General features: G+C 39.1%; 1 protein-coding gene across 4 annotated transcripts in view; it reads left to right on the top strand.

Moving 5' to 3' along the window:
* Positions 1-26,342, top strand: part of LOC132824938 (coiled-coil domain-containing protein 91-like) — a 187,864-nt gene that overhangs the window by 18,944 nt on the left and 142,578 nt on the right. For all 4 annotated transcript variants that reach the window (XM_060839829.1, XM_060839830.1, XM_060839831.1 and 1 more), the window contains 3 exons: positions 2,447-2,631; positions 10,642-10,842; positions 13,179-13,271. In XM_060839829.1, coding sequence (XP_060695812.1) covers positions 2,447-2,631; positions 10,642-10,842; positions 13,179-13,271 — 479 coding nt within the window. The remainder of the gene's footprint in view (positions 1-2,446; positions 2,632-10,641; positions 10,843-13,178; positions 13,272-26,342) is intronic.

Genomic DNA, 26,342 nt, shown 5'->3' with positions numbered 1-26,342 from the left:
TGTAGGGATAATTGTGCCTGAAATTTATTAGAGAGGTTTGGCAAGGTAACATAAATGGTACCAGTAGATGTAATATATTTGAATTTCCATAAGGCATTTTAACAAGGTAGTGCAAATAAGGTTTATGAATAAGAGCCCATGATGTTAGGGGTAGTATACTAACATGGATAAAGGATTGGTTAACCAATAGACGACAGAGTTGGAATAAAGAATGCATTTTCAGGATGGTAACCTATAACTAATGGAGTGCCACAGGTATCCATGCTGGGACCACTACTGTTTACAGTATATAATGACTTGGATGAGGGAAGTAAATATACTGTTGCCAAGTTTGGGGATGACAAAAACTAGGTGATGAGGAGGGATATGGACAGATTAAGTGAGTGGATAAAATCTTTGCATTTGAATGTATAGTGGGAAAATGTGAGTTTATGAACTTTGGCAGGAATAGAAGAGTTGAATATTATTTAAAATGCAGAAAGTAGGTAATAGGGAAGGTACATGATTTGAGTTATTGAAATTTTATTTGATACAAAATGGTGACCCTCTCTCTGATCCAGTTTCACCACTTCTACTGAGGATTACTCTAAGGGTGCTCTTGGCCACAGAGTGAAGCTATGTTGGCTTCAGTTTAATAGCTGGAACTGAATCGATAGCCTGGAATACACAGTTCATTTTGCTGTGCATTAAAGACTTTTACTGTTGGTATGAATGTGAAACTGACACCACAGCTAGAGCGTAAGTTCCTGTAAGTGAATTTAATGCATCCATGTTCATTAGCCTTGCTGCATATAAGGTGTTCTGTCTTCCTCTAACTCTGCTGTTCAGTGTACACTTGAGCGTAAAGTTTTGTTTGTTCAGAAAGTTACTCTGACCAGCATAAGTGAAGTTGACAGTGTTTAATGTACTTCAGTTGCTACAACTATGGTAGTATAACTATCATATAGCACTTTCATATGGAAGTACGTTTTGCTGTATGAAAATCTGCGATTTCAGTTGTGAAGGATTATTTTAACTTGGCCTGTATAACTGGAAACTTCTTTTACAAATGAAGTGCCATGTACCTAATTAGTATTAAAGTTTATAAGTTTAGAAAGGAAGACCTGGTGTTCTGTGGCTCTCTTCAGAGCTTCTTGCTGTTGGAATTTTCCATGAACCTCCTCTTGCAGGCTCCAAATAATCTGTGAAGCCCTAGAATAATGAGGCTTTGTGGAAGAGAAGAACCTGGAGCTTGAATTGTCACACACTACTTAGATTATTTTTGGATAAAAGCAAAATACTAGGATGCTGGAAATCTGAAAGAAAAGCACAAAGCTGGAGAAACTCTGCCGGTTTGGCAGCATTTGTGGAGAGAGGAACAAGAGTTAATGTTTTGAGTCCGGTATGACTTCTTCAGAACAGTTTTGAAGAGTCATAATGGACTCTACTATTTTTGAAGATTTACCTAGATATTTATGTAAGGGAAATGAGGATTACCGTGCATTGTTTTTTACTTGACATGACAGGAACTTAAGCTCCTTGTTATATCTCTTCAGTTTTCAGTATCAAGAATGATCATTAAGCTACATTAATGGTTTTATGTTGTTTCTTAAAGGATGAGACTTCAACTGGAGATCTTAAGATTATCAATTATCACTCCATTTGAATCATTGCTTATATTCAATAGTCAAGCAATGGACTTGGATAAATGCCTAATTTTGGAATTTGCTCTTTTATTCTGTCACTCTAAATTTAAAGAAATTAAACAACTAAATTAGAGTCTGCTCCTTTTATTTGAATAGTTTAAGAACTACAGTTTTAAGAAGGAAAATCATTGTTTTCTGCTGGCCCTGGCTCTGTTGAGAACATTCCATCTTTAAGCCAGAAGGTTGTGCATTCAAGTCCGACTCCAATACTTGAGCACAAATATTTGGCATGACATTTCACAGTAGTGCTGAGGGAGTGCTGCACTGTCAGAGGTGGTGTTTTTCAGATGAAACATCCAATCAAGGCCTTACTCTCGCCAGGAAGATGTAAAAAAATTTCTATTGCACTATTTTTGGAAGAGTAGGAGACTTGTTCCTGGTTCTCTGTTTGCAAGGACACCTTGAGGCCACAGTCAAGCCTTGATTTCAAGGGCTGTCACTCTCTCCTCTCGCCTCGTTCTCTGAAATCATGTTTCCCTTCATGACCTTTCCAAAAACAAATTATGTTCTTGTAAAGACATTGCTTTTTGAGAGAGCTTAGAGTATGTTTCCTATATTGCAGCAATTATTACATTTCAGAAATGTTACTTTGCCTGTAAAATACCTTTTCGATTTGATTGTGCAAGACATTATTTTACAGTTCTACATGTCAAGTTGCCAGTATGGTTAGAAACAAGTTTTGCAATTGTTCCGAGCATATTATCATGTTACTTTAATTTCATTATCATTCTTCCAATGATGTGTATTTTATTTTGCATTAGGACAGGCAGTGGAACTGGCTCAAAGTTCTTCAGATATCCTTGACCACCAGACTGCACAATCTGTTGGAAGCTGCTCTGCAGAAGCTGTCTCTCTACCAGAAGATGTGTCAAACTATGCCTTGAGAGCTGAATCAGGAGAAAATGCCTTTATAGAACAAGCAACGTTAATGGAAAAGAGCAAACATGTAAGTTTACTATTGAATTTAAGGAAATGGATAAGGAAAAAGTAATTTGGGCAACTAAAGAATCCCTTAATTGATTGGTCTAATCATACAAATGTTAACCAATAGTGTAGTAGATATTGTTTATTTTGTACTCTTGTACAACATATTCCTTTCTTAGTTGGGTGAGTTGATGGTTAATTAATCTTTGTAAAAGATGATGAGAACAGCAGGAAACTGATTCTAGGCTCTCCTCTCACATTGATCAGTTAAAAAGGTGAATTAAAGCAGGTCATTAAGTTATAATTGTGTCTAACAGGGAGCATCAGGACATGAATCATATCTGCTGAAGAAAAAGCTCGATCAATTGATAAGAGTTCAAATTTGTGGTATCATTTTTATTAGTTGTGATTCAAAAAAACAGTGTTCTGTTTTCTGGGTGCTTTATTTGAAAGACATTTTGTTACTTCTCAAGTAATTACTTGATTTGTAAACTATCTTGCATTAGATCCTATTTGTAGTGAATGAAAAGCACTACAGTAATCGTAATTATAGCCCATAGGGTACAGTGAACATGGCTTTAGAAGTAAAGGAACTGTTAAAGCCTGTTCCTAAAATGTATGCTGTTTAATTTGAACCATTTTCTTAGTAAGTGTTTTTGGCTCTATATATGGCAATTTTGGATGTAATTAAAGCACTGTGGTTTAATTTTACTTCTGTCACACAAAGCTGGTTAAATGTTGTCAGTTGTACGAATAACCGGGAATAATTTAGCTGCTGGTCTTGAAGTAGTGTGGTGGGATATTCTTACTTCTACCCAGGGACGGTAGACACTAACTTGATTTTATATTTACCTGAAAATGGCACCTTTGATCGACAGTGCAAAATTCTCTCTCGGTACTGCAATGGAACATCTTACTTGAGTGCAGGTTTTTGAATGGAATTCGAATATCAATTTCTGTCAGAGGTGAGGGAAATATTTTATGAGGCAGAATAACATTTATTGATAGCACTAAGGTGTGTAGCTCCTGTCTTGCACTTGCTAGATATGTATGGTTTGAGTACATATATAGGTCTTCACCAGATGGGATTGTGTTACTTCTGCCTTCTGCCTTCTGCCCTAGGGTGCCCATTGGGCATAGTTGATATCTAGATCAACTAGTGTTATTCTGAATTGAAGTTGACGGTGAGATGTCGTCAGGCGATTTGGTGGAAATACCTAGTACAACCGATTTGGTTACCTTGCTACCAGACAGTGGTCTATTGCTGCCACAAATCTGTGGAGTGCTTTGTGAAGATAAGCAGTTGCTGCATGAGATTTTCTTGAGTGAATGGTCAGTAACTTGAAGTTTTCTCCATTTGTGTTACACCAGAGTTGCATAAAGAATAAGTTAAATAACTGGAAACTTGTGGGGGTAACATCTTTTCCTGATGAATAATTCTCTAAAAAAAATTAACAGTGGCACTTTGAGGAAATTTAAGACTACTTGAGGCGACCTTTCTTTCACTATAACTCCATCTGACTACTTTTGTGAACCTTTACTGATTGACAACATACATTAAAAATTTGGCTACAGTTGCATTTTTCTGATGCCCTTGATTGGATTTATAAAGTTAGAAGCTGAACCTTAAAATATAAAACAAATCAATGATGATGGCATAAATGACACTGATACTTTAACCCTATTGATTTTTGGTAGTAATTTCTTAACATCAAAGTAAAGCCTTCAACATAATGACAAAATACATATTTTTATTAGGTAACTAGTACTTTAACTATATTGGTGGAAAAATGTTTATAATTCTGTTGACTCATAGAATAAGTTTTGTGCCTAATTGATTGTTGTGATGCTTTTCGTGACTAAGTAAACTCAGACCTAGCAGGTTCTCACTTCAGTGTGCTAGTTTACTTCTCATTTCTAGGCTATACCACTGGCAAATAGCAATGTGGGGGAAGAAAAATGAGCCAAATGTGTTTTTGGACTCTCATTTCAGTTTCATCATTGGGAAATGTCCAGCTATACCTTCTCGTCGTAACACATGAAAGCTGCTTGCCTCACAACCGCAGTCTAAAGCTTATGAATTTTGACCTCCTGCAGCTGAACGTGGACATAGTGTCTCTGCCAGACACCAGGCCTGTTGAGAATGGATCACTGAAGGAAAAAATATTACATGTTCATCTGGCAGGGAAGAGTGCAGAGGAAGTGTTTGAGCAAGGAGTATGCTTTGCTGCAAGGAAAATTCTCTACTTGGTAATAGAATCTTCTCACAAAATAGTTCAGACCGCATTCTCTCCATCTGCCTCAAGTCTTAAACTGGGTCCTTCTCTATCGCTGAGTCAAAATCCTGGAATTTCCTCCTAAGGGCATTGTGGGTCAACCGACAACATGTGGACTGCAGTGCGTCAAGAAGGCAGCTCACCATCCTTTCTCAAGAGCAACTAAATGCTGGCCAGCCCGTGATGCTCACGCCCCACAAGTGAATAAAAAAAACTGATGAGTAGTTATGCTTGAATGTTTTCCACAACCTTTTTCATTTCTTTTTCACAGAAGCAGAAGGCAAGTTTTATGAGGAACATGGTGCTGCAAATAACAGAATTCCTAAGAGACATATCTTGAGTTTACTGGGGCTTTTCAACACGAGCTGTTGCAGATCATGAGATAGGACCTTCCTGCTATGGATATCATGGCTTTGAAAAGATAAATGGGAATGGACAGTGACTATTTGAATTTTGTTGTTTCTACAGACTCTGAACAACAAACAGCTTCTTGCAATAAACCGAGCTGCAAGAGATTCCAGATAATGGATTAGAACATTAGCAGCAGCTTGACCTGATCATCACAAGACATGATTCTCCTAAACCATATTCTCAGCACTCATCGCTGACTGTGAAACAAATCATTTCTGAGTGTGCTACATGGCTAGGCTATATCCTTGAAATCTTATCCTCACTTCAACATCAGCCAGACTGCCCAAATAAAAACAAATAGCTCCTCAATTCGATTGAACATACATTCTCTTGGCATTTCACCAGTGTGCAGAAATGAAATGCCAGTGAATACTTTCATGCACCATCTAACATACTTTGAATATATGGGAAGAGATCAAAAAATATACTGACTGCTTCAATACTAACATTTGCTCTGAGGGAAGTTGCTATAGCAGCTAAACAATTACCTTCATTAATTGCAACTGTTCTAATCAATGCCACTAAATGGACAATGGCCAGTCTAAATAAAGTCCATCGGGCAGCCAGTGACTACTGGTTGTAACTTTGACAGAATTTTCAGATGTACTTTGAACCAGGGAATGCTAGGGGCAGATATTGATCAAAAAGGCAACAAATAAACAGCAAATACAACAAAAGTAGGTGAGGTCATCAACTGCAGTAAATAATTTGAGTGATGACTGACACTGTCGTACATTGTACTCTGGAGAATATTGTCGTTGAAGAAGGTCCAGACACCAGACAAAGTTTGCCAATTGTGGCACATAAAGAGAAGCAGTTTACTACAGCTACTGACTTGATCGTTTGTGGCAAAGCTGCAGGTACTGATGTAATACTTTGTAGACTAATCAAGCCATAAAAACGACACTTCTGTAGTATGAAGTGCTTCTTGAAAGTAGAGTCTCAGGTAGATAGGATAGTGAAGGAGGTGTTTGGTATGCTTTCCTTTATTGGTCAGAGTATCGAGTATAGGAGTTGGGAGGTCATGTTGAGGCTGTTCAGGATGTTGGTAAGGCCACTTTTTTGAAATATTGTGTGTAATTCTGGTCGTCTTCCTATGTTGTGAAAGGGTTCAAAAAAATTTACAAGCATGTTGCTAGGGTTGAAGGATTTGATCTATAGAGAGAAGTTAAATAGGCTGTAGCTGTTTTCCCTGGAGCATCAGAGGCTGAGGGGTGACCCTAACAGAGGTTTATAAAATCATGGAGAGCATGGATAGGATAAATACACAAGGTCTTTTCCCTGGGGTGTGGGAGTTCAGAACTAGAACTAGGATGAGATGGGAAAGATATAAAAGAGACCTAAGCGGAAACCTTTTCACGCAGAGGGTTGTGTGTGTACGAAATTGCCAGAGGAAGTGGTGGAGGCTGGTACATTTGCAACATTAAAAGGCACCTGGGTGGGTATATGAATAGGAAGGCTTTGGAGGGATATGGTCCTGGTGCTGACAAGTGGGACTAGATTAGGTTGGGATATCTAGTCAGCATGGACGAGTTGGAGCGAAGGGTCTGTTTCCGTGCTGAACATCTCAATGATTCTATGTGCATGAACATCTTTAGCCTCAGGATATGCATGGTGCAAATATTGCAATGCTGAAAATGTGTTGCTGGAAAGGCGCAGCAGGTCAGGCAACATCCAAGGAACAGGAAATTCGACGTTTCGGGCATAAGCCCTTCATCAGGAATCAGGAAAGCTATTCCTGATGAAGGGCTTATGCCTGAAACGTCGAATTTCCTGTTTCTTGGATGCTGCCTGACCTGCTGCACCTTTCCAGCAACACATTTTCAGCTCTGATCTCCAGCATCTGCAGATCTCACTTTCTCCGCAAATATTGCAATCCCTACCACCTCTTCCTCCACCTCCTCTCACCATTCCCTTACTTTCCCCTGAGCCACACATGCTGTCTTCTCTCTTCTGTCCTCACCTCTTCTTACACACCCTCCCCTTTTTCTCTTGCCTTCTCCATTTCTTTGGGCTCTTGCCCCCTCACTCATATTCTGTACTTCTTCACCCTTTCGTGAGCTCACGCCCTCCTGTGCGTGCTCGCCCCTGTGCGCACTCGCTATCACTGGTGTGCGTTCGCTCTGTCCGTCTTTCACTTTCGCATGCTCGCTCTGTCCGTCTTGCACCCTTGCTCGCTCTCACTCCTGCCTGCGCTCTTGCCTTTACTAGTGCTCGTGTGCTGTTGCGCTCTGTTGCTCTTGCCTCCCTCACACACGCTCTCACTTGTCCTCTCTCTTGCTCTCGTTCGCACATGCTCCATCGCTGTCTTATGCGCGCGCCCTCGTGCTGTCTTGAGCTCTCTCCATCTTGCTCTCATGCTCAGGTTCGTGCACCCTCTCTCTCCCATGCGCGCGCGCGCTCTCGCCCTCGCTCTCCCCCGCGCGCGCTCTCGCCCTCGCTCTCCCCCGCGCGCGCTCTCGCCCTCGCTCTCCCCCGCGCGCGCTCTCGCCCTCGCTCTCCCCCGCGCGCGCTCTCGCCCTCACTCTCCCCCGCGCGCGCTCTCGCCCTCGCTCTCCCCTGCACGCGCTCTGGCCCTCGCCCGCACGCTGACATACTGTCCTGCTCACTCTCATGCTCGTTGGGCCAAGGGCTGACTCCTGTGACAACCCCTGAAGGGCATTACATTAGCACTTTTTTCCAATTGACTGGAACGTCTCCAGAACCCAGCATGTTTTAGAATATTCTTATCGATGTATCCACTGTCTCTGCTGCCACTTCTTTGAGACCCTACGATAGAGGCAATCAGACTTTGGGAATAGAGTCTTCAAGATTTACGGCATGGAAACAGACCCTATGGTCCAATTCGTTCATTTTGACCAGGTATCCTAACTCAATCTAGTCCCATCTGCCAGCACCTGGTCCATATCCCTTCAAACCCTTCCGATTCATATACCCATTCAGATGCTGCATGGGTATATGCAATTTAAATATTGCAATTGTACTAGCCCCCACAACTTCCTCTGACAGCTCATTCCATACATGTACCATCCTCTGTGAAAGAGTTGCCCCTTAGGTTTAGACCTATGTCCTATACCTCTGGATTCCCCCATCCCAGGGAAAAGACCTTGTCTATTTCCCCTATCCATACCCCTCATGATTTTATAAATCTCTATAAGGTCACCCCTCAGCCTTTGGCGCTCCAGTGAAAACAGCCACAGTCTATTCAACCTCTCCCTATATCTCAAATCCTCCAACCTTGGCAATATCCTTGTAAATCTTTTCTGAACCCTTTCATGTTTCACAACACCTTTCTGATAGGAAGAAGACCAGAATTGAACGTAATACACCAAAAGTGGCCTAACCAATGTCCTATACAGCCTCAACATGACCTCCCAACTCCTGTACTCAGTACTCTGACCAATAAAGGAAAGCATACCAAACGCCTTCTTCACTATCCTATCAACCTTCACTGTCCTATCAACCTGCGACTCCACTTTCAAGGAGCTATGAATCTGCACTCCAAGGTCTCTTTGTTCAGCAACACTCCCTAGGACCTTACCATTAAGGGTCTGCTTTTAATCCCAATAGTTTACTCAGTAGTTTTTCCAAATGGTGACAATTGTTTTATGACCTCTGCATTGGCTAGAACTGTTGCTGTGGATTCTATGTCCTCGACTGTTAAAACTGAGGCAAAATAATGTCTGGTGTCTTTGCCATTTCTGTGTTCACCATTATTAATTCATCAGTTTAATCCTCCCAGGGACCAGCAATCATTTTAGTTACTATTTATTTATATTCTTATAGAAGGTTTTGCTATCCATTTTTATGTATTGTGCTAACTTTCTTTCATAATTAACCTTTGCGCTTTTTATAACTTTTTTAAAAAACTTTTTGTTGGTCTTTAGAAGTTTTCCAATCCTCCAGCTTGCCACTGACCTTTGCAATATGCAATGCCTTAGTTTTTGCCTTTATGTTATCTTTAGCCTTCGATGCTTTTCCCCTTCTTGCAATCTTTCTTCCTTCCTGGAATATACTTTAGATGGGTGGAATTAATGTCTGCTGGTGACCTTGTCAATATATGCTCAGTAGGAGAAAATGCTGAATAATTTCCAACTTTTCAGTCTTGGATGCATACTTGGTATTTCTCAGGACAAAGTCATCAATTGAAAAGTCTTGTAGCATTCTGATTCCATCAGTGTACATTAAGTTCAAAGCCAACAATTGCACTGACAGCCACGTAGATTGGTTGAATGATGACCCTATACCCAAAAGCCTTTGTACAGTGAACTGCGTACTGCTAACAACCACTTATACATGTATACCCTGACTACAAAGGTATCTGCAAGGGAAGTATGGAGATGGTGGATGTTGACATTGAAAGTTGGGAGATGATTACTGAGTGTTTGAAAAATGTGCTTGGTTGGCTGAGGGGAGAGGTCAGCTGATTGTACGCCTTTTCAGCTCACTGTCATCATCTGCAGCAAAAGTAGACATATACTTGGATGGTTGAATATAACAGTAAAAGTAAAAGCTATGGATTAACTCAAGATATAGCTTGAGGTCATGTAGTTTTTCTTGATAGTTGAGGTGCTTGGCACTCCTCTTTCATATAAATGTTGAAAAAGTTTTTAGGAAGTTTCCTGAATCTTATGTAGAAGTTTGATTGGATTTCCTAAGCAGCCTGGTTGAGATTGAGAACTATCATTGTCAAACTTAATGCATTATTATAATTTATTTTATTTTTAATTAGGGATGCAGTGCTGTGTGATGACATCTTGTGATCCAGAAATTTAAATCTGAAATAGTTAATGATGCAATGATGGTTCAAGGAAATATCTTTAAATCGAAATACATGTATTAAGAACAGTAAATCTTTTTAGGCTCATCATTAAGAGTGCCATTTCAGGATCTTTTCCTTTCCAGAATGTACATGAAATAGGAAACACTCCAAACTTAATTACAGCTTATCAAAAATAATGGTCAAAAGGAAACATGCATATTTACAAGATTAATGTAATATTGTACTCTGAGAAAATCATTAATGGAAGACTTTAGTTACAAAATGAACTGTAGGTACATATACAACAGTAATGCAGAGCTACAATGTCATTGGTTTTTCATCATTCTCTGTTTCATTTACTTCAGCAATTGACAGTAATGTTAAACGTTTTGGGCCTGCTGTTTAAGTTCCATGATACTAAATCTGTATGGGAAATGTTACAGCATTGCAGGAGGAAGTTTAGAGCTATAAGCCAATTGTTTCAAGAATGCGTAATCAACCATTTTTATTGTTTTTATTTTAGTTGTTGCTTTACGGTGTAGAGTTCAAATTAACACAAAAATGTTTGATGTTGAAAATACAGGTTCAGCAAATGCCCCAATCATCACTGGTCATTGTACCTGCATCAACAAGCTTACCTGAGAAAAGAGATCCTGTGGGTGTTCTTGCACGTCATATGGTGCCTGTAGAAGTAGACAATGTGGAAGCATGTTACAAAGAAACATCAGAAACGATTGAAGCAAAGCTTTCTACTGCAGAAGAGAAGGAGTTCGGAATAAAAGAGGTATGCTGTTATACTATCTGAAAGAGTGTACATTGTGCGTGAACATTCGGTGTCAGATCTTTGGGTGACCATCCTCCAACGTGGACTTTTGGACAGGCAACAACGTAAAGAGACCGAGCAGAGGCTGATAGTCAAGTTCGGTACCCATGAGGATGGCCTCAACCAGGGCCTTGGATTCATGTCACACTACAGGTGACCCCTCTACACTATTCTGTCTGTCTGTCTCTCTCTCTCTCTGTATGTCTCCCTGTCTGTCTCATATATGCGCACATTCACCCTTCACATGCATCCTCTCACAGACTTATACCCATTGCACTTGCACACATACAAACACACACTCTCTCACATGCGTGCGTGCACGCGCGCGCATTCACTCACACACTCTCTCCTCTGCACGCAAATGCACACAGTCTGAGGTGAATTTGTCTTTGCAGAATTATATTTACAGATACATTCTATTTTGCTCAAAAAATATACAACTGGGAGATAGTCAATCCAGGAACAGTAAATATGGTGTTGCCAAAGGGAAATCATGTTTAACTAATTTTTTGGAGTTCATTGAAGAAGTAACTTGTTCTGTTATTACAGAGAAACCACTGGATGTATTGTCCTCCAATTTCCCAAAAGCACTTGATAAGGTGCCACGTCAAAGGTTATTGTGAAAAATAACAGCTCATGGTGTATGGGGTAACATATTGGCATGAATTGAAGGTTGGTTGGCTAACAGGGAGGGAAGTATAGATATAAATGGGTCTCTTTTGGGTTGGATATCATGAGTGGTGTGTCACAGGGATCAATGTTGGGGCCTCAACTCTTTCATGATTTATATAAATGATTTGGGTGAAGGAACCAAAAGTATGGTAGCTAAATTTGCTAATGACAAAGAATAGGTATGAAAGTGGGTTGTGAAGATGACATAATGAGCTTACAAAGGGATTTGGATAAGGTAAGACTGTGTGCAAAGATCTGGCAAATGGAGTAAAATATGGGAAAGTGTGACATTGTCCGTTTTGGCAGAAAAATTAAAGAAAAATATGTTGTCTAAATGGTAAGAAGCTACAAAATTCTGAGATGCAGAGAGCTCTGAGTGAGCTAGTGCATGAATGGCTAGTGCAATAAGTAATCAGGAAAGCGGAAAGAATCATGATTTATTGCATGGGGAATTGAATTCTAGACTAGGGACATTATACTTCAGTGATACAGGGCTTCAGTAAGATCGCATCTGGAATGCTGGTCACTCCTTATGAAAGGATGTTAATGCATTGGAACCAGTTCAAGAGAAGGTTTACAGGACTAATATCTGGAATGAGCAGATTGCCTTATGAGGAAAGACTGGACAGGCTAGGTCTTAATCCTCTCGTGTTTAGAAGAGTCAGAGGTGACTTAATTGAAACATATGAGATCCTGAGGGGACTTGACTGCTCCTTTGTGTGGGAGAATCTTGAACTAGGGATTCGCAGTTTAAAAATAAGAGGATGCCATTTAAGACTGATGAAAAGAAATTCTCTCAAAGGGTTGAATGTCTTTGGGTTCCTTTCAAAGAGTAGTGAATCCAGACTCTTTCAATATTTTTAAGGTAAAGGTAGATAGATTCTTGATTTCCAGGGAGATGAAAGATTTATTATAATTATGCAGGAATGTGGAGTTGAGGATAAAATCAGATCAGGTCTTACTGAATGGTAGAACAGACTTGAAGGGCTGAGTTACTTATTTTTTGTTCTTTGTATCACAGGATCACTGCGCTTTTCCAGCAACACGTTTTCAGCTCTGATCAGATTAAGCCAATGATTTTGCTATTGACAAGTGTTGATATTAGGGAAGAAACTTACACTTCTTTCAAAAAAGTCAGTACATTTGGCAGTTCACCATGACTTTCTCCAAAGGAACAGTGTTGATCTGGCTTATGCACATTCAAATTATCCTGATGCCACATAACTGATCTAGATGCTCCAATTATGAAAAGTTAGTGTTTAAAAATTGAAAAACAGTTAGCAGTAAAGATGTGTGCGGATATTTAATGCCAACTTGTCTCATGCCAGCACTTTATATCTGGATGAAAATACACTGGCAGAATGGAATATACAGCACTCATACTAGGCTATTTCATTATGTTAACCTGGATTTATCACCAAAAATACCATAATAAAGGAAAGAAGACAGAAAAGGTATGAGTCTAGCTCATTTTGCCACCGACTTGATCTTACGTGATTTTAAGATGATGAATAATGTATGTTAGCTACTTTTTAAGAGTTGATTTTGTGTCCTATTTATGTGGCAAACTGTATTGTATGTTCTTGATTGTGGAATTCTTCTAAAGCTACTTTAATGAATTGCAGGAAATGTTTGAGACGTATTCAAAGTTAGAGGAACATCTGCAAGAAAAAGAAACAGAGCAAATTTCATATGAAGACTGCTACAATCAGATTCAGGTAATGAATAAATGTATGAATTCCTCAATGTTATCATATGGAAATGCTGCTAAGTACTGTACCTCTGGTGTAAGAAAGTTGATTTTGAAATTAAAATGATAGAAGTCACAGTGCTGATAGGGTTAAAAATATGCAACTGAGGCAGCTTAATGGCACAGTTGCAGATTGTATTTTTGTTCTTGTGAAGTCCAGTCTCCATGAGATTCCAGTCACTTTCAATGGAGTTGACAGGAAGATTTTTTTCAGTGGGGAGGGGGGTGAGAGAAACAGAATGTGATCAAAAACTAAATCTCAGGAGTTGGCATCATTAAGTTGTCGAAACATTGACCAGCTGGTAACTGAGAGTACCAATCAAAAGCAATGATTGTCCAGTACTGAAGAATCAAAGAAGATTGGCCTAGTGATTTTTTTTTGACAATTGTACATTATTTTATGTGCTGCTGTACTTCTCAATTTCAAAGATTGTGTTGTTTCCTTGTACCTGCGATACATACATTCAAGAATAAAGCTAAATAGCTTACTTGTCATCATTATTGTTTCTATTAACTGAATAATATGCCAGCTGAAAACAGAAAATCTGTTCATCTTGTCTTTGAAAATTTGTACAGCAGTTGAAGTCCTAAACTATGATGGTGAAGACCATTGCACATGCGCATATGAAAAATATGCAATTGCCTCAGCCTATGATTGACTTAAATAAATATGAAAATGTAACTAGGAATAATGTTTAAACATTTTACATAAACAATGATTTATTGATTAAATTGCTTCAATCAAACTGATGCAGGAAGCCTAGTGATGGGAGATAAGGAAATAGCAGGAGAACTTAACAAGTACTTTGCGTCAGTTTTCACAGTGGAGACATGAGTAATATCCCAACAATTAAAGGGAGTCAGGGGGCTGAGTTGAGTATGGTTGCCATTACAAAAGTCTTAAAATTGATAAATCTCCTGGCCCCGATGGGATACATCCTAGAGTTCTGAGAAAGGTGGCTGGGGAAATAGCGGAGGCGTTGGTTGAGATCTTTCAAGAGTCACTGGAGTCAGGAAAGGTCCCGGATGATTGGAAGATGGCTGTTGTAACCCCCTTGTTCAAGAAAGGATCAAGACAAAAGATGGAAAATTATAGGCCAATTAGCTTAGCCTCGGTTGTTGGTAAAATTCTAGAATCCATCATTAAGGATGAGGTTTCTAAATTCTTAGAGCAGAGCCTGATTAGAACAAGTCAACATGGATTTAGTAAGGGGAGGTCATGCCTGACAAACCTGTTGGAATTCTTTGAAGAGGTGACAAGTAGGTTCGGCCAGGGAAACCCAGTGGATGTGGCCTATCTAGACTTTCAAAAAGCCTTTGATAAGGTGCCACACGGGAGGCTGCTGAGCAAGGTGAGGGCCCATGGTGTTCGAGGTGAGCTGCTGGGATAGATTGAGGATTGGCTGTCTAACAGATAGCAGAGAGTTAGGATAAAAGGTTCTTTTTCGGAATGGCAGCCGGTGACTAGCGGTGTCCCACAGGGTTCAGTGTTGGGGCCACAGCTATTCGCATTATATATTAATGATTTGGATGAGGGGACTGGGGGCATTCTAGCGAAGTTTGCAGATGATACGAAGTTAGGTGGACAGACAGGTAGTACTGAGGAAGTGGGGAGGCTACAGAAGGATCTAGACAGTTTGGGAGAGTGGTCCAGGAAATGGCTGATGGAATTCAACGTGAGCAAGTGCGAGGTCTTGCACTTTGGCAAAAAGAATAAAAGCATAGACTACTTTCTAAATGGTGAAAAAATTAGTAAAGCCAAAGTACAAAGGGATCAGGGAGTGCTGGTCGAGGATTCTCTAAAGGTAAACATGCAGGTTGAGTCCGTGATTAAGAAAGCGAATGCAATGTTGTCTCTTATCTCAAGAGGGTTGGAATATAAAAGCAGAGATGTGCTACTGAGACTTTATAAAGCTCTGGTTAGGGCTCTGGCCCGAAACGTCGAATGTCCTGTTCCTTGGATGCTGCCTAACCTGCTGTCCTTTAACCAGCAACACATTTTCAGCTCTGATCTCCAGCATCTGCAGACCTCACTTTTTACTCAAAGCTCTGGTTAGGCCCCATTTGGAGTACTGTGTCCAGTTTTGGTCCCCATACCTCAGGAAGGACATACTGACACTGGAACGTGTCCAGCGGAGATTTACACGGATGATCCCTGGAATGGTAGGTCTAACATACGAGGAATGGCTGAGGATCCTGGGATTGTATTCATTGGAGTTTAGAAGATTAAGGGGAGACTTAATAGAGACGTACAAGATAATACATGGATTGGAAAGGGTGGACGCTAGGAAATTGTTTCCTTTAGGCGAGGAGACAAGGATCCGTGGACACAGCCTTAGAATTAGAGGGGGTCAATTCAGAACAGAAATGCGGAGACATTTCTTCAGCCAGAGGGTGGTGGGCCTGTGGAATTCATTGCCACGGAGTGCAGTGGAGGCTGGGACGCTAAATGTCTACAAGGTAGAGATTGATAGATTCTTGTTGTCTCGAGGAATTAAGGGCTACAGGGAGAACGCTGGTAAGTGGAGTTGAAATGCCCATCAGCCATGATTGAATGGCGGAGTGGACTCGATGGGCTGAATGGCCTTACTTCCACTCCTATGTCTTATGGTCTTAAATTCATTGCAATTGTGGCAAAATGCTGAGAAGAGATTGGAAGATCTCAATAGTACATCAGTAAATTACTGCAACATCGCGATGTAGTAGAGGAAGGTTTTTAAGCATATTCTCTAGAATGTAATCGCCAACACTTACTACTCAGGCTTTAAGCAAACTAGTACAATAAAACATTGAATGATAGAAAATTTGGCACAGAGGTCTATCTGCCTATTGTGCCTGTGTTCCTTTTAGCTTTTCAACTGGACTTGTCTTCTGTAATTGCTTTCCTTTATCTTTTCATGGAATCATTAAACGACAGAAGATTTAAGAGGTGATAAACCATTGCTTTCCACTTCTGTTTAGAAAGAGCTCCTTTCCTAACAAACTTGACCAGTTGGTAGTTGATGGACTTTATTACTTTAGTTAAAATGTTTCTTTTAACAATGATTTGGAAATGACAGTGTTGGACTGGGGTGTACAAAGTTAAAAATCACACAACACCAGGTTATAGTCCAACAGGTTTAATTGGAAGCACACTAGCTTTTGGAGCGACGCTCCTTCATCAGGTGTCTCCACTACCACCTGATGAAGGAGCTTCGCTCCGAAAGCAAGTGTGCTTCCATTTAAACCTGTTGGACTATAACCTGATGTTGTGATTTTTAACTTCTTTTAACAAGTAATATCAGTATGAATTCTCCTGTTTATCCACTTTAACTTCAGTGGCAGCTCCAACAAGTAGGATAAATGGTTATATAAATATGCTTCCACGGCATTTACCAATTTTGAACCAAAAGTTATGGCTTGAATCCAAGACCCTCCTCAAAATTCCCTAAATTCTTAGTCGAAACAAAACTGATATGCTTTTTAAAAAGTCACATGTTCCATGAATCAGCATCTACGCTCTGAGGGTCAAGTACTGCTGTGTGAGGAAAAAAAAGTTAGGCAAAAAACTGTGCTGTTTGAAAAGATGTTACACCTTTAAATATTTATGTTAGAATTTACAGATTGAAAGGATGCTTAGAGAGCACTTCAGATATGTTTCTCACAGATGATCCTGGAATGCACATTTAGCTGTTACTCCTTTACTTTATTTCATAGATGAATGTCTCACTGGCAAGGTCAGAATCTGTTGTCAATTCCTAAGTCCCATTGGCCAGTTAAGAATCCCCAAATTGTCAGTCTGGAGTCCCATGGAAGCAAAAGTTGGAAAGAATAGCAGATTTCCTTCCTTAAAGGATAGTAGTGAATGATGTGAGTTTTTGTAACTAACCTATGATTTTTTTGGTTGCCATTATTGAGGTTAGTTTTATTTTCAAGATTTATACATTTAATTCAAATTCTACTAGCTGCCAAGTACCCAGGTTATTAGCATGGCCCTCTGGATGACTAGTCAGGTGACATTATCATGACATCACCATTTCCCATGGTAGTAGCAATGTGAATCAATTTATAGATATTCATTAAAAAGTTATGATCCTGAGCTTTTACAAACCATGCTTAACAATTATAAGACAAACTTTATTTGATAGAAACAGGCCAGTCAGCCCCACAAGTCCACACCAATTATTGAAGCTCCACATAAAGCTCCATCCATCTTCTAAGTTCTAAAGCAGAGGCATTCTGGAGTTGAAATATGAACTTTTTGTTTCTCCACAGATGCTGTCAGACCACTTGAGTTCCTTCACTATTCTGGTTACTTGATCTAACCCCATTAATATTCCTTTCTCCTTCATACATATCAAACTTCCCCTTAAATCAGAGGACCAGGTTTTGCAGATTTGTTCCCATTTCAGTGAAAAGTGAAAACTTCATAGAAAACACAAACTTCCTGCCTGAAATATTTGCAATTTTCTTCAATTACTAGATTTTCAAGTAAATTGGCAACATTAAATGGAAAGGTCTCCCTTAAAAGAAGTAACTTGCTCAATTGGAAATGTACTAATATCAATGGCCACAATCTGGCTAGTCTGGTTATTGATAATTACATTATTACTTCATAACTATTGGGAAGACTGAAGTAATTGTCTTTCAGTCCAATGCACTGACTCCATCTCTCTCCCTGGCAGCTGTTTGAGGATAAACCAGGTTGTTTGCAACCTTGGTGTCATGCTTCATGCTGAGGTGAATATCTAGCCAAATACGCACTGTCTATTTCCATTTACCTTAAGCAGTCTATTTCCATTTACCTAACTTTGCCTGGTACTGACCCTGTCTCAGGTCATTTGCTGAAACCCAGATCTATTGCTTTATTACCTCTATAGTAACTATTCCACTACACTTATGACTGTCAACCTCATTCCTTTCTACATAGACTTGTGTGTTGGTGTAACATTATGCTGTTCTTGTCTTTGTTTGCATGGAGTCATATTTGCCCATTCCTCCTCTGCTTGTCAATGTAAATTGGCTCCTATTTAAGTGATACCCAGATTTTAGAATTCTCATTCTTGTTTGCACATCATTTCAAAAGATCTTAAAATGGCTGTCTCTAATCTTCTCTATCTCCACAGCACTTGAGATATTTGCACTTTTTGAGATCTAGCCTCATAAACATCTCAATCTTAATTAATCCACTTTGCCGGCCATGCTTTCGACTACCAAGGCCATCAGTTCCAAAATTCCCCCTTTCAATATTTTTATATTTCCACCTTCCTCTTTAAATCCTCCCTCTTTGACCAAGCTTTTGGCCATCTATCTAAATAGCTCTTTTTAGGTGACTTAGTGCCATGTTTTTCTTTAAACTATCCTTTGAAGCACCTTTGAATGTTTTATTACATTAAAGGCATTAATAAAATACAAGTTATTGTTGCTGCTGGATAAGAATATTCCAAATCCTTGCACATTTGTTTTCAAATGAAATTACTATTTGGGGGCCGATTTATGCTGTTTGGAATGCATGAAAGTTTGTTTAATTTCATGAAGCTGATTTGATTATTTAATCAACAGTTGATTTTAAAAGCTTGAACATTTAAAAGAAATTTGATATTTCGATAAATTACATATTTTATCATGGTGCAGATAGTGGAAGTGGCGTGTTAGATTTCTTAAAAATGTGTACCTGTGTGATTGCAATATTACAGTGAATCTGTCATTCACCTATGGACCATCAAAATTGTCCCAGAAGAAATCAACTTTTATTATTCCACCATGAAATTCCCTCCCCTTCTTAATTTTTCATGCTGGGAAATGCTGCATTTCAGACATGAAGCAAGTACATAGAAAGGGACAGGAGGGAAAGCACAAAAGGGAATATCTATAACAGGGTGCAACACAGAAATTAAATAACAAAAGGGATGATAGTGCAGTACAAGAAAAGATCCATGAATACAATCCATTCCAAATACTCTCCTGTACTCAGCTCCCTTGGTGCTGAAATTCATTATCTCTTTAAAGTTCCTATTCTTTCCTAGTCATATAACTATTGCTCATTTACTTTCAAATTAAGATTAAAGATGTTAATCTGAAGAAATGTTATTAATATTGTTCTCCAAATTAAAATTTCACACAAATTCAGGGCTTGCTAATGCCACTATCACATTTTACACTTGAAGCCTTGTTTAATTTTTGTTCTGAGTGGTTTCCAATGGCAAATGGAAGTGTACAAAATGGATGGAGAGAAATATAAGACTTCCCTGACAATTCTATAAATTCCAGTCTCTGGAAAATTATGTTGCTGAATTTTGATTTGAGATGATAAAAATGTTTTTGCAGTGTTATGGACCAGGCCAGACCCTCCCTCAAAACATTCTAGGAAGGTAGCCCAGACCTTAATGTTTTGTTTTAGGCAGATGTAAGGTGGATATTCCAGGAGTGATACAGCTGGTCAAACCACATGACTTCAAGTAAAACATTTTATTTACACATCACTGAATGAAACACAAGCAAAAGAAGACAGAATTTAGAATAACAACTATTGGAAAACCCAACTGACACAATATATCGCAAATTAACAAAGGAGTTGTTCCAACTTCCTGCAACATCTCCATGAGAAAAAGGGTAAGTTCAAACACAGGTTCTTACAGGAGAGATGTCAATGAGAGAGTCAGCCAGAAACATCTGTTGAATCGGGGAACCATTTTTCCCAGCAGCTTTCTTTGACCAGCAACTTTGAGCAGACTGCTTGCTAAGACCCAAACCAAAAAAAAAGCCCTGAAGTGGGAGAACTCGTCAACAGCCCTTTCATTGTACAAGTGTTTTTTTTTAAAAAACCTTAAAATGTTATTCCCTGATCGTTGCCTTAGGCAGTATCTGTTGGCCATTAGCAAGGTCCCTATCTCCATCAAATCCGAACCAATGCTTTTTGCAACCCCTTTTGGGGGAAAAAAAACCAAGGACAATATAATCGTGTTAAAGGAGCAGCATCATCACAGCAGATGTTGGCTGGATTGAAAAAAACCTGTTCGCCCAAATAATTGATCTTTTAATTTTGAGGACGTGGGTGAGATTTGTTTTAGGATAAATTGCTTTTCATATCTTATTCTAAACATGCCATTCTGTTCTTTATTTCTGACTTAGTCATGTCATTTAATTCATCTTGACTTATGGAATGACATGGAGATTGGTGAGATGAAATGTTATAATATTAGTCAGTTTGAGGCAGACTGTATATTATGAACTTAAGTAGAAATTGGCATAAAAGTTCAAAAATATTGACAGACATGCATGGATGTTAATTCTTGACAGTACATAGAACATAGGAAAATACAGCGCAGTACAGGCCCTTTGGCCCTCGATGTTGCGCCGATCCAAGCCCACCTAACCTACACTAGTCCACTATCCTCCATATGCCTATTCAATGCCCGTTTAAATGCCCATAAAGAGGGAGAGTCCACCACTGCTACTAGCAGGGCATTCCATGAACTCAGGACTCGCTGAGTAAAGAATCTACCCCTAACATCTGTCCTATACCTACCACCTCTTAATTTAAAGCTATGCCCCCTCGTAATAACTGACTCCATACGTGGAAAAAGGTTCTCATTGTCAACCCTATCTAAACCCCTACTCATCTGTGTGGAGTTTGCATGTTCTCCCCGTGTCTGCATGGGTTTTCTCCGGGTGCTCCGGTTTCCTCCCACAGTTCAAAGATGTGCAGGTTAGGTGAATTGGCCATGCTAAATTGCCCGTAGTATTAGGTAAGGGGTAAATGTAGGGGTATGGGTGGGTTGTGCTTCGGCGGGTCGGTGTGGACTTGTTGGGCCGAAGGGCCTGTTTCCACACTGTAAGTAATCTAAATAATCTAATCTAATCTTGTACACCTCTATCAAGTTACCCCTAAACCTTCTTTTCTCCAATGAGAACAGCCCCAAGTGCCTCAGCCCTTCCTCATACGATCTTCCTACCATACCAGGCAACATCCTGGTAAACCTCCTCTGCACCCGTTCCAGTGCCTCCACATCCTTCCTATAGTATGGCGACCAAAACTGCATTCAATACCCCAGATGCGGCCGCACCAGAGTCTTATACAACTGCAACATGATCTCAGGACTCCGGAACTCAATTCCTCGACCAATAAAAGCCAGTATGCCATATGCCTTCTTCACAGCACTATTTACCTGGTGGCAACTTTCAGAGATCTGTGTACATGGACACCAAGATCCCTCTGCTCATCCACACTACCAAGTATCCGACCATTAGCCCAGTATTCCATCTTCTTGTTGCTCTTACCAAAGTGAATCACTTCACACTTAGCTACATTGAACTCCATTTGCCACCTTTCTGCCCAGCTCTGCAGCTTATCTATATCCCGCTGTAACCTGCCACATCCTTCCTCACTGTCAACAACTCCACCAACTTTCGTATCATCCGCAAACTTGCTCACCCAACCTTCTAGCCCCTCCTCCAGGTCATTTATAAAAATGACAAACAGCAATGGTCTCAAAACAGACCATCAACTACTACCCTCTGTCTTCTTCCAGCCAGCCAATTCCTAATCCAAACCTCTAATGCACCCTCAATGCCATACTTCCGTATTTTTTGCAGTAGCCTACCATGGGGAACCTTATCAAACACCTTACTAAAATCCATATACACCACATCTACCGTTTTACCCTCGTCCATCTCCTTAGTCACCTTCTCAAAAAATTCAATAAGGTTTGTGAGGCATGACCTGCCCTTCACAAAACCTTGCTGACTATCCTTGATCACATTATTCCTATCCAGATGTTCATAAATCCTATCCCCTACAAATCTCTCTAAAACTCTGCCCATAATAGAAGTGAGACTCACTGGCCTATAGTTACTAGGGTTATCCCTACTCCCCTTCTTGAACAAGGGAACCACATTTGCAATCCTCCAGTCTTCTGGCACTATTCCTGTAGACAATGAGGACATAAAAATCAAGGCCAATTGCTCTGCAATGTCCTCCCTTGCTTCCCAGAGAATCCTAGGATAAATGCCATCAGGCCCAGGGGACTTATCTATTTTCACCCTTTCCAGAATTTCCAACACCTCTTCCCTACATACCTCAAAGCCATCCATTCTAATTAATTGTGACTCAATATTCACATCGGCAACCATGTCCTGTTCCTGAGTGAATACTGATGAAAAGTGTTCATTCAGTGTCTCTCCAATCTCTTCAGCTTCCACGCACAACTTCCCACTACTATCCTTGACTGGACCTATTCCTACCCTAGTCATTCTTTTATTCCTGACATACCTATAGAAAGCCTTTGGGTTTTCCCTAATCCTACCAACCAAGGACTTTTCATGTCTCCTCCTTGCTGCTCTTAGCTCTCTCTTTAGATCCTTCTTGGCTACCTTATAACTCTCAATCGCCCCAATTGAACCTTCACGCCTCAACTTTACATAGGCCGCCCTCTTCCCTTTAATAAGGGATTCCAATTCCTTATTAAACCATGGATTAATGGATTCTTTAAAAAATAGTGTTGTCTTGTATCACATTTTCAGGACATGTACTGGTTTTTCATTCAATTAAGGTCTGATAGCTGAGATGAAGAACTACCCTTAAGAATATTTTATTTTGCACTTGCTGTCCAGACAATGGAATTCTTTAGGCTTGTATAGTATCTTTAGGACACATGGAGTATTTGAGTTTTTTCATATGTTTTAAAGTATCTCTCTATTTTTGCATTGTTTGGAATAAGTGGAACCATCAACTAGTGAGAAACAAGATAATGGCAATCCATAATAAGAAGAAAGTGAGGACTGTAGATGCTGGAGATTACAGTCAAAAAATGTGGCGCTGGAAAACCACAGCAGGTCAGGCGGCATCTGAGGTGCAGGAGAGTCGACATTTTGAGCATAATCTCTTCCTGATGAAGAGCTTATGCTCAAACCAACGGTGCTCTCTCATCTTTGTCCTCCACTAATTCGTCATTGTCCTCCTCTAAAAATTAATGCTGTAAAGATAAATGGCAGTGAAATTGACATTATAGAAACATGGCTGCATGGTGTCCAGGACAGGGTAATGAATATACTAGGATATTTGATATTTTGGAAAGATAGACACAAAGAGAAAGGAGTTGGAGTTGCACAGATAATGGATCTAAACATTAGTAAGAGATGGTCTCAGATTAGAAGAACAATACATGGAATCTGTTTAGGTGCAAGTTATGGATGTTAAGGAGCAGCAGACATTGTATGGCATTATTTCTTAGCCACTAAGTAGTCATGGTAGTGTGAGGCAGAATATAAATCAGAAGATAAGAGATTATTGCAATCTTTAATAGTTTGGGTAAACTGAGCTGTAAACTGGATGATGAGCTTCCGGGATTGTCTGAGGGATAGTTTTCTAGAGCAACATTTTGAAGTGTCAACTAGAGGGCAAACTGTTGGATCTAGTATTATGTAATGCAAAAAGGCATTCTTCTTGTAAAATAACTTCTGGGATGATTGACCACAATATCACAAAATTTACATTGTTTGAAAATAAGGTACTTCAATCTGGATCAAGAATATTAAATTTGAATAAGGGAGCTTATGAAAGCATGAGGTACAAGTTGACTGAGCTCAACTGGTAAAACGTATTAAATGGTATGAATGTGCATAGGCAGTGGACAGTCATTTCAGAATTATTACATGCCTTACTACACCTATACTTTCCTACAAGGTGCAAAAACTCAAAAAAAGGTCAATCAGTCATAGCTGTCTAGGGGAGTTAGGAATATATAAGATTAAAAGAAAAGGCTAATAAAATGGTCAGAAATAGTAATTACTTTCGGATTGGACAGTTTGTAGAATATAGTAAAGGAGGATGAGAAAGGAAGAATAGAATAAAAACTTAATCCATCAAAAACATAGGCTGTAAAAGCTTCTAAATTTATGTAAAAGGAAGTGGTTGGCTAAAATCAGAGTTGGAAAATTTCCAATGGGGAATAGAGAAATAGCAGAGATGTAAAATGACTGCTTTGAGTCTGTTTTCACTGAAGAAGTTGCAGGAAATCTTAGCATTAGATATCAAAGTGACCGGGGGAAACAAGGAGTTGAAGGAAATTAGTATTGGTAAGAAGGTTATACGGGAGATATTCATAGGGCTAAAAGTTGATAAGTCCCCAGGATCCAATCTACACCTAAAAATGTTGAAGGAAGTGGTTATAGCCAACACATTGGTAATCATCTTCCAAAATTCCATCAATTCTGCAATGATTTTATAGATTGGAAGCTGAGAATTGTCACATTGTTATTTTGGAGCAAAGAAACAACTAGGAGTTGTATCAGTTATTAGGAAAGTGCGAGAATCTATCTTAAAGGACATGATGATTGAACACATTGAGAATAAAGATCTGATTAGACGTAATCAGTGTGGATTTACAAATGGAAAGTTGAATCTGACAAACCTGTTGGCTCTTTTTGAGGATGTTAATATCAAAATTGATAAAGGGGAGTTGATGCATGTGGTATATTTGGATTATCGGAAGGCTTTGATAAGATTCCTCACTGGTGGTTGCCAGCAAAACTAAAACTCATGAGTAAAAGGCAATGAAGTGTTCAATCAGCCATGATCTTATTAAATGGTGGAGTAGGCTGAATGGGCAGAAGGTACATTCCAGTTCCTATGTTCTTGTGTTCTATTCACGTGTATTAGAGTTTGTGGCTGAAATCTGACATCAGTCAATGAGCAAAGACTAGTTCAAATGTTATTTATGCTTTGGGGTTGAAATTTCAAATTTTTAACTTCCATTTAATTGAAAGATGAATATTAGTTATTATTTATTATTAAATCAGCTTAATAAACCTTGCATCTTCATATTCATCATTACTATTTTTGTTGTTATATCTTAAATGAGAAGAAAACTTTTGGCCTCTCATCTTCATCTTTCACAGTCTGGCAAGCAACTACTATTGTTGTTATTAAAAATGGATACAGCACATAATTATCAATTTCTTTATCTTGACTTTCACCTGAGTAATTGTGCATTGCATTCTTAAATATTAGTAAATGTTGCTGCAGTGCCAACTGCTCTTGATTTTGTTTGAAAGAAAAAAAAAGTAGTGAATCATAAGTCCCAAATTATCTTATTGAACATTTAAAATAAACTTAAAATTTACTTCTGTCCTCAAATACTTGTTCCAGTTAATTGCCATAAGTTACACAGAGGAGGAAGACTCTGGTAATGCAGTGGTAGTCTAACTTCGTCTATTTAATTTGGTTTTACTTTGGATGTCCTGTGAACCACCTTAGGAAAGTTGTCAAATCTTAAAATCTATTAAAATGCCACTTTGTTTTTGTTTCAATTCTGTTGTCAGTTCCTGAGTGGAAAAGTTATGTTATATTAGTTGGGTAACCAGCGGCAAATGGTAAATCAGCTTGATAAACCTTACATCTTCTTATGCATCATTACTATTTTTGTTGTAATATTTTAAATGAGAAGAAAACCTTTTTGGCCTATCATCATCTTGTTTCACAGTCTGGCAAGCAACTACTATTACTGTTATTAAAAATGGATAGAGCACATACCAATTTCTACCCCTTGTTCTTTAGATCATTCATCTGAAGAACTATAAATACTTATTTTCTTTTTTCAGAATTAACTCTATTTAATTATCTGTTCTTTGAGCTTTCCACCTCAACAATCTGAACAACCTCAGGTCCCAGAGTATAATTATCAATTTATTTATCTTGACTTTCACCTGGGTAATTGTGCATTGCATTCTTAAATATTAATAAATGTTGCTGCAGTGCCAACTGCTCTAGATTTTGTTTAAAAGAAAAAAGTGCATTGTAGCGAATCCTAAGTCACAAATGATCTTATTGAACATTTAAAATAAACTTCAAAAATCTACTTCTGTCCTCAAATGCTTGCTCCAGTTAATTGACATAAATTACACAGAAGAGGAAGACTCTAGTGTGCAGTGGTGGTCTACCTTTGTCTATTTAATTTGGTTTTTACTTTGAATGTCCTGTGAAGCACCGTAGGAAAATTGGCAATCTTAAAATCTATTTAAATGCCAATTTGTCTTTTGTTTCAATCTGGCTATTCATTCC

The sequence above is a fragment of the Hemiscyllium ocellatum genome, chromosome 19 (genome assembly GCF_020745735.1).
Source record: "Hemiscyllium ocellatum isolate sHemOce1 chromosome 19, sHemOce1.pat.X.cur, whole genome shotgun sequence".
Lineage (NCBI taxonomy): Eukaryota > Metazoa > Chordata > Chondrichthyes > Orectolobiformes > Hemiscylliidae > Hemiscyllium > Hemiscyllium ocellatum.
This window is presented reverse-complemented; position numbering and strand designations above follow the sequence as displayed.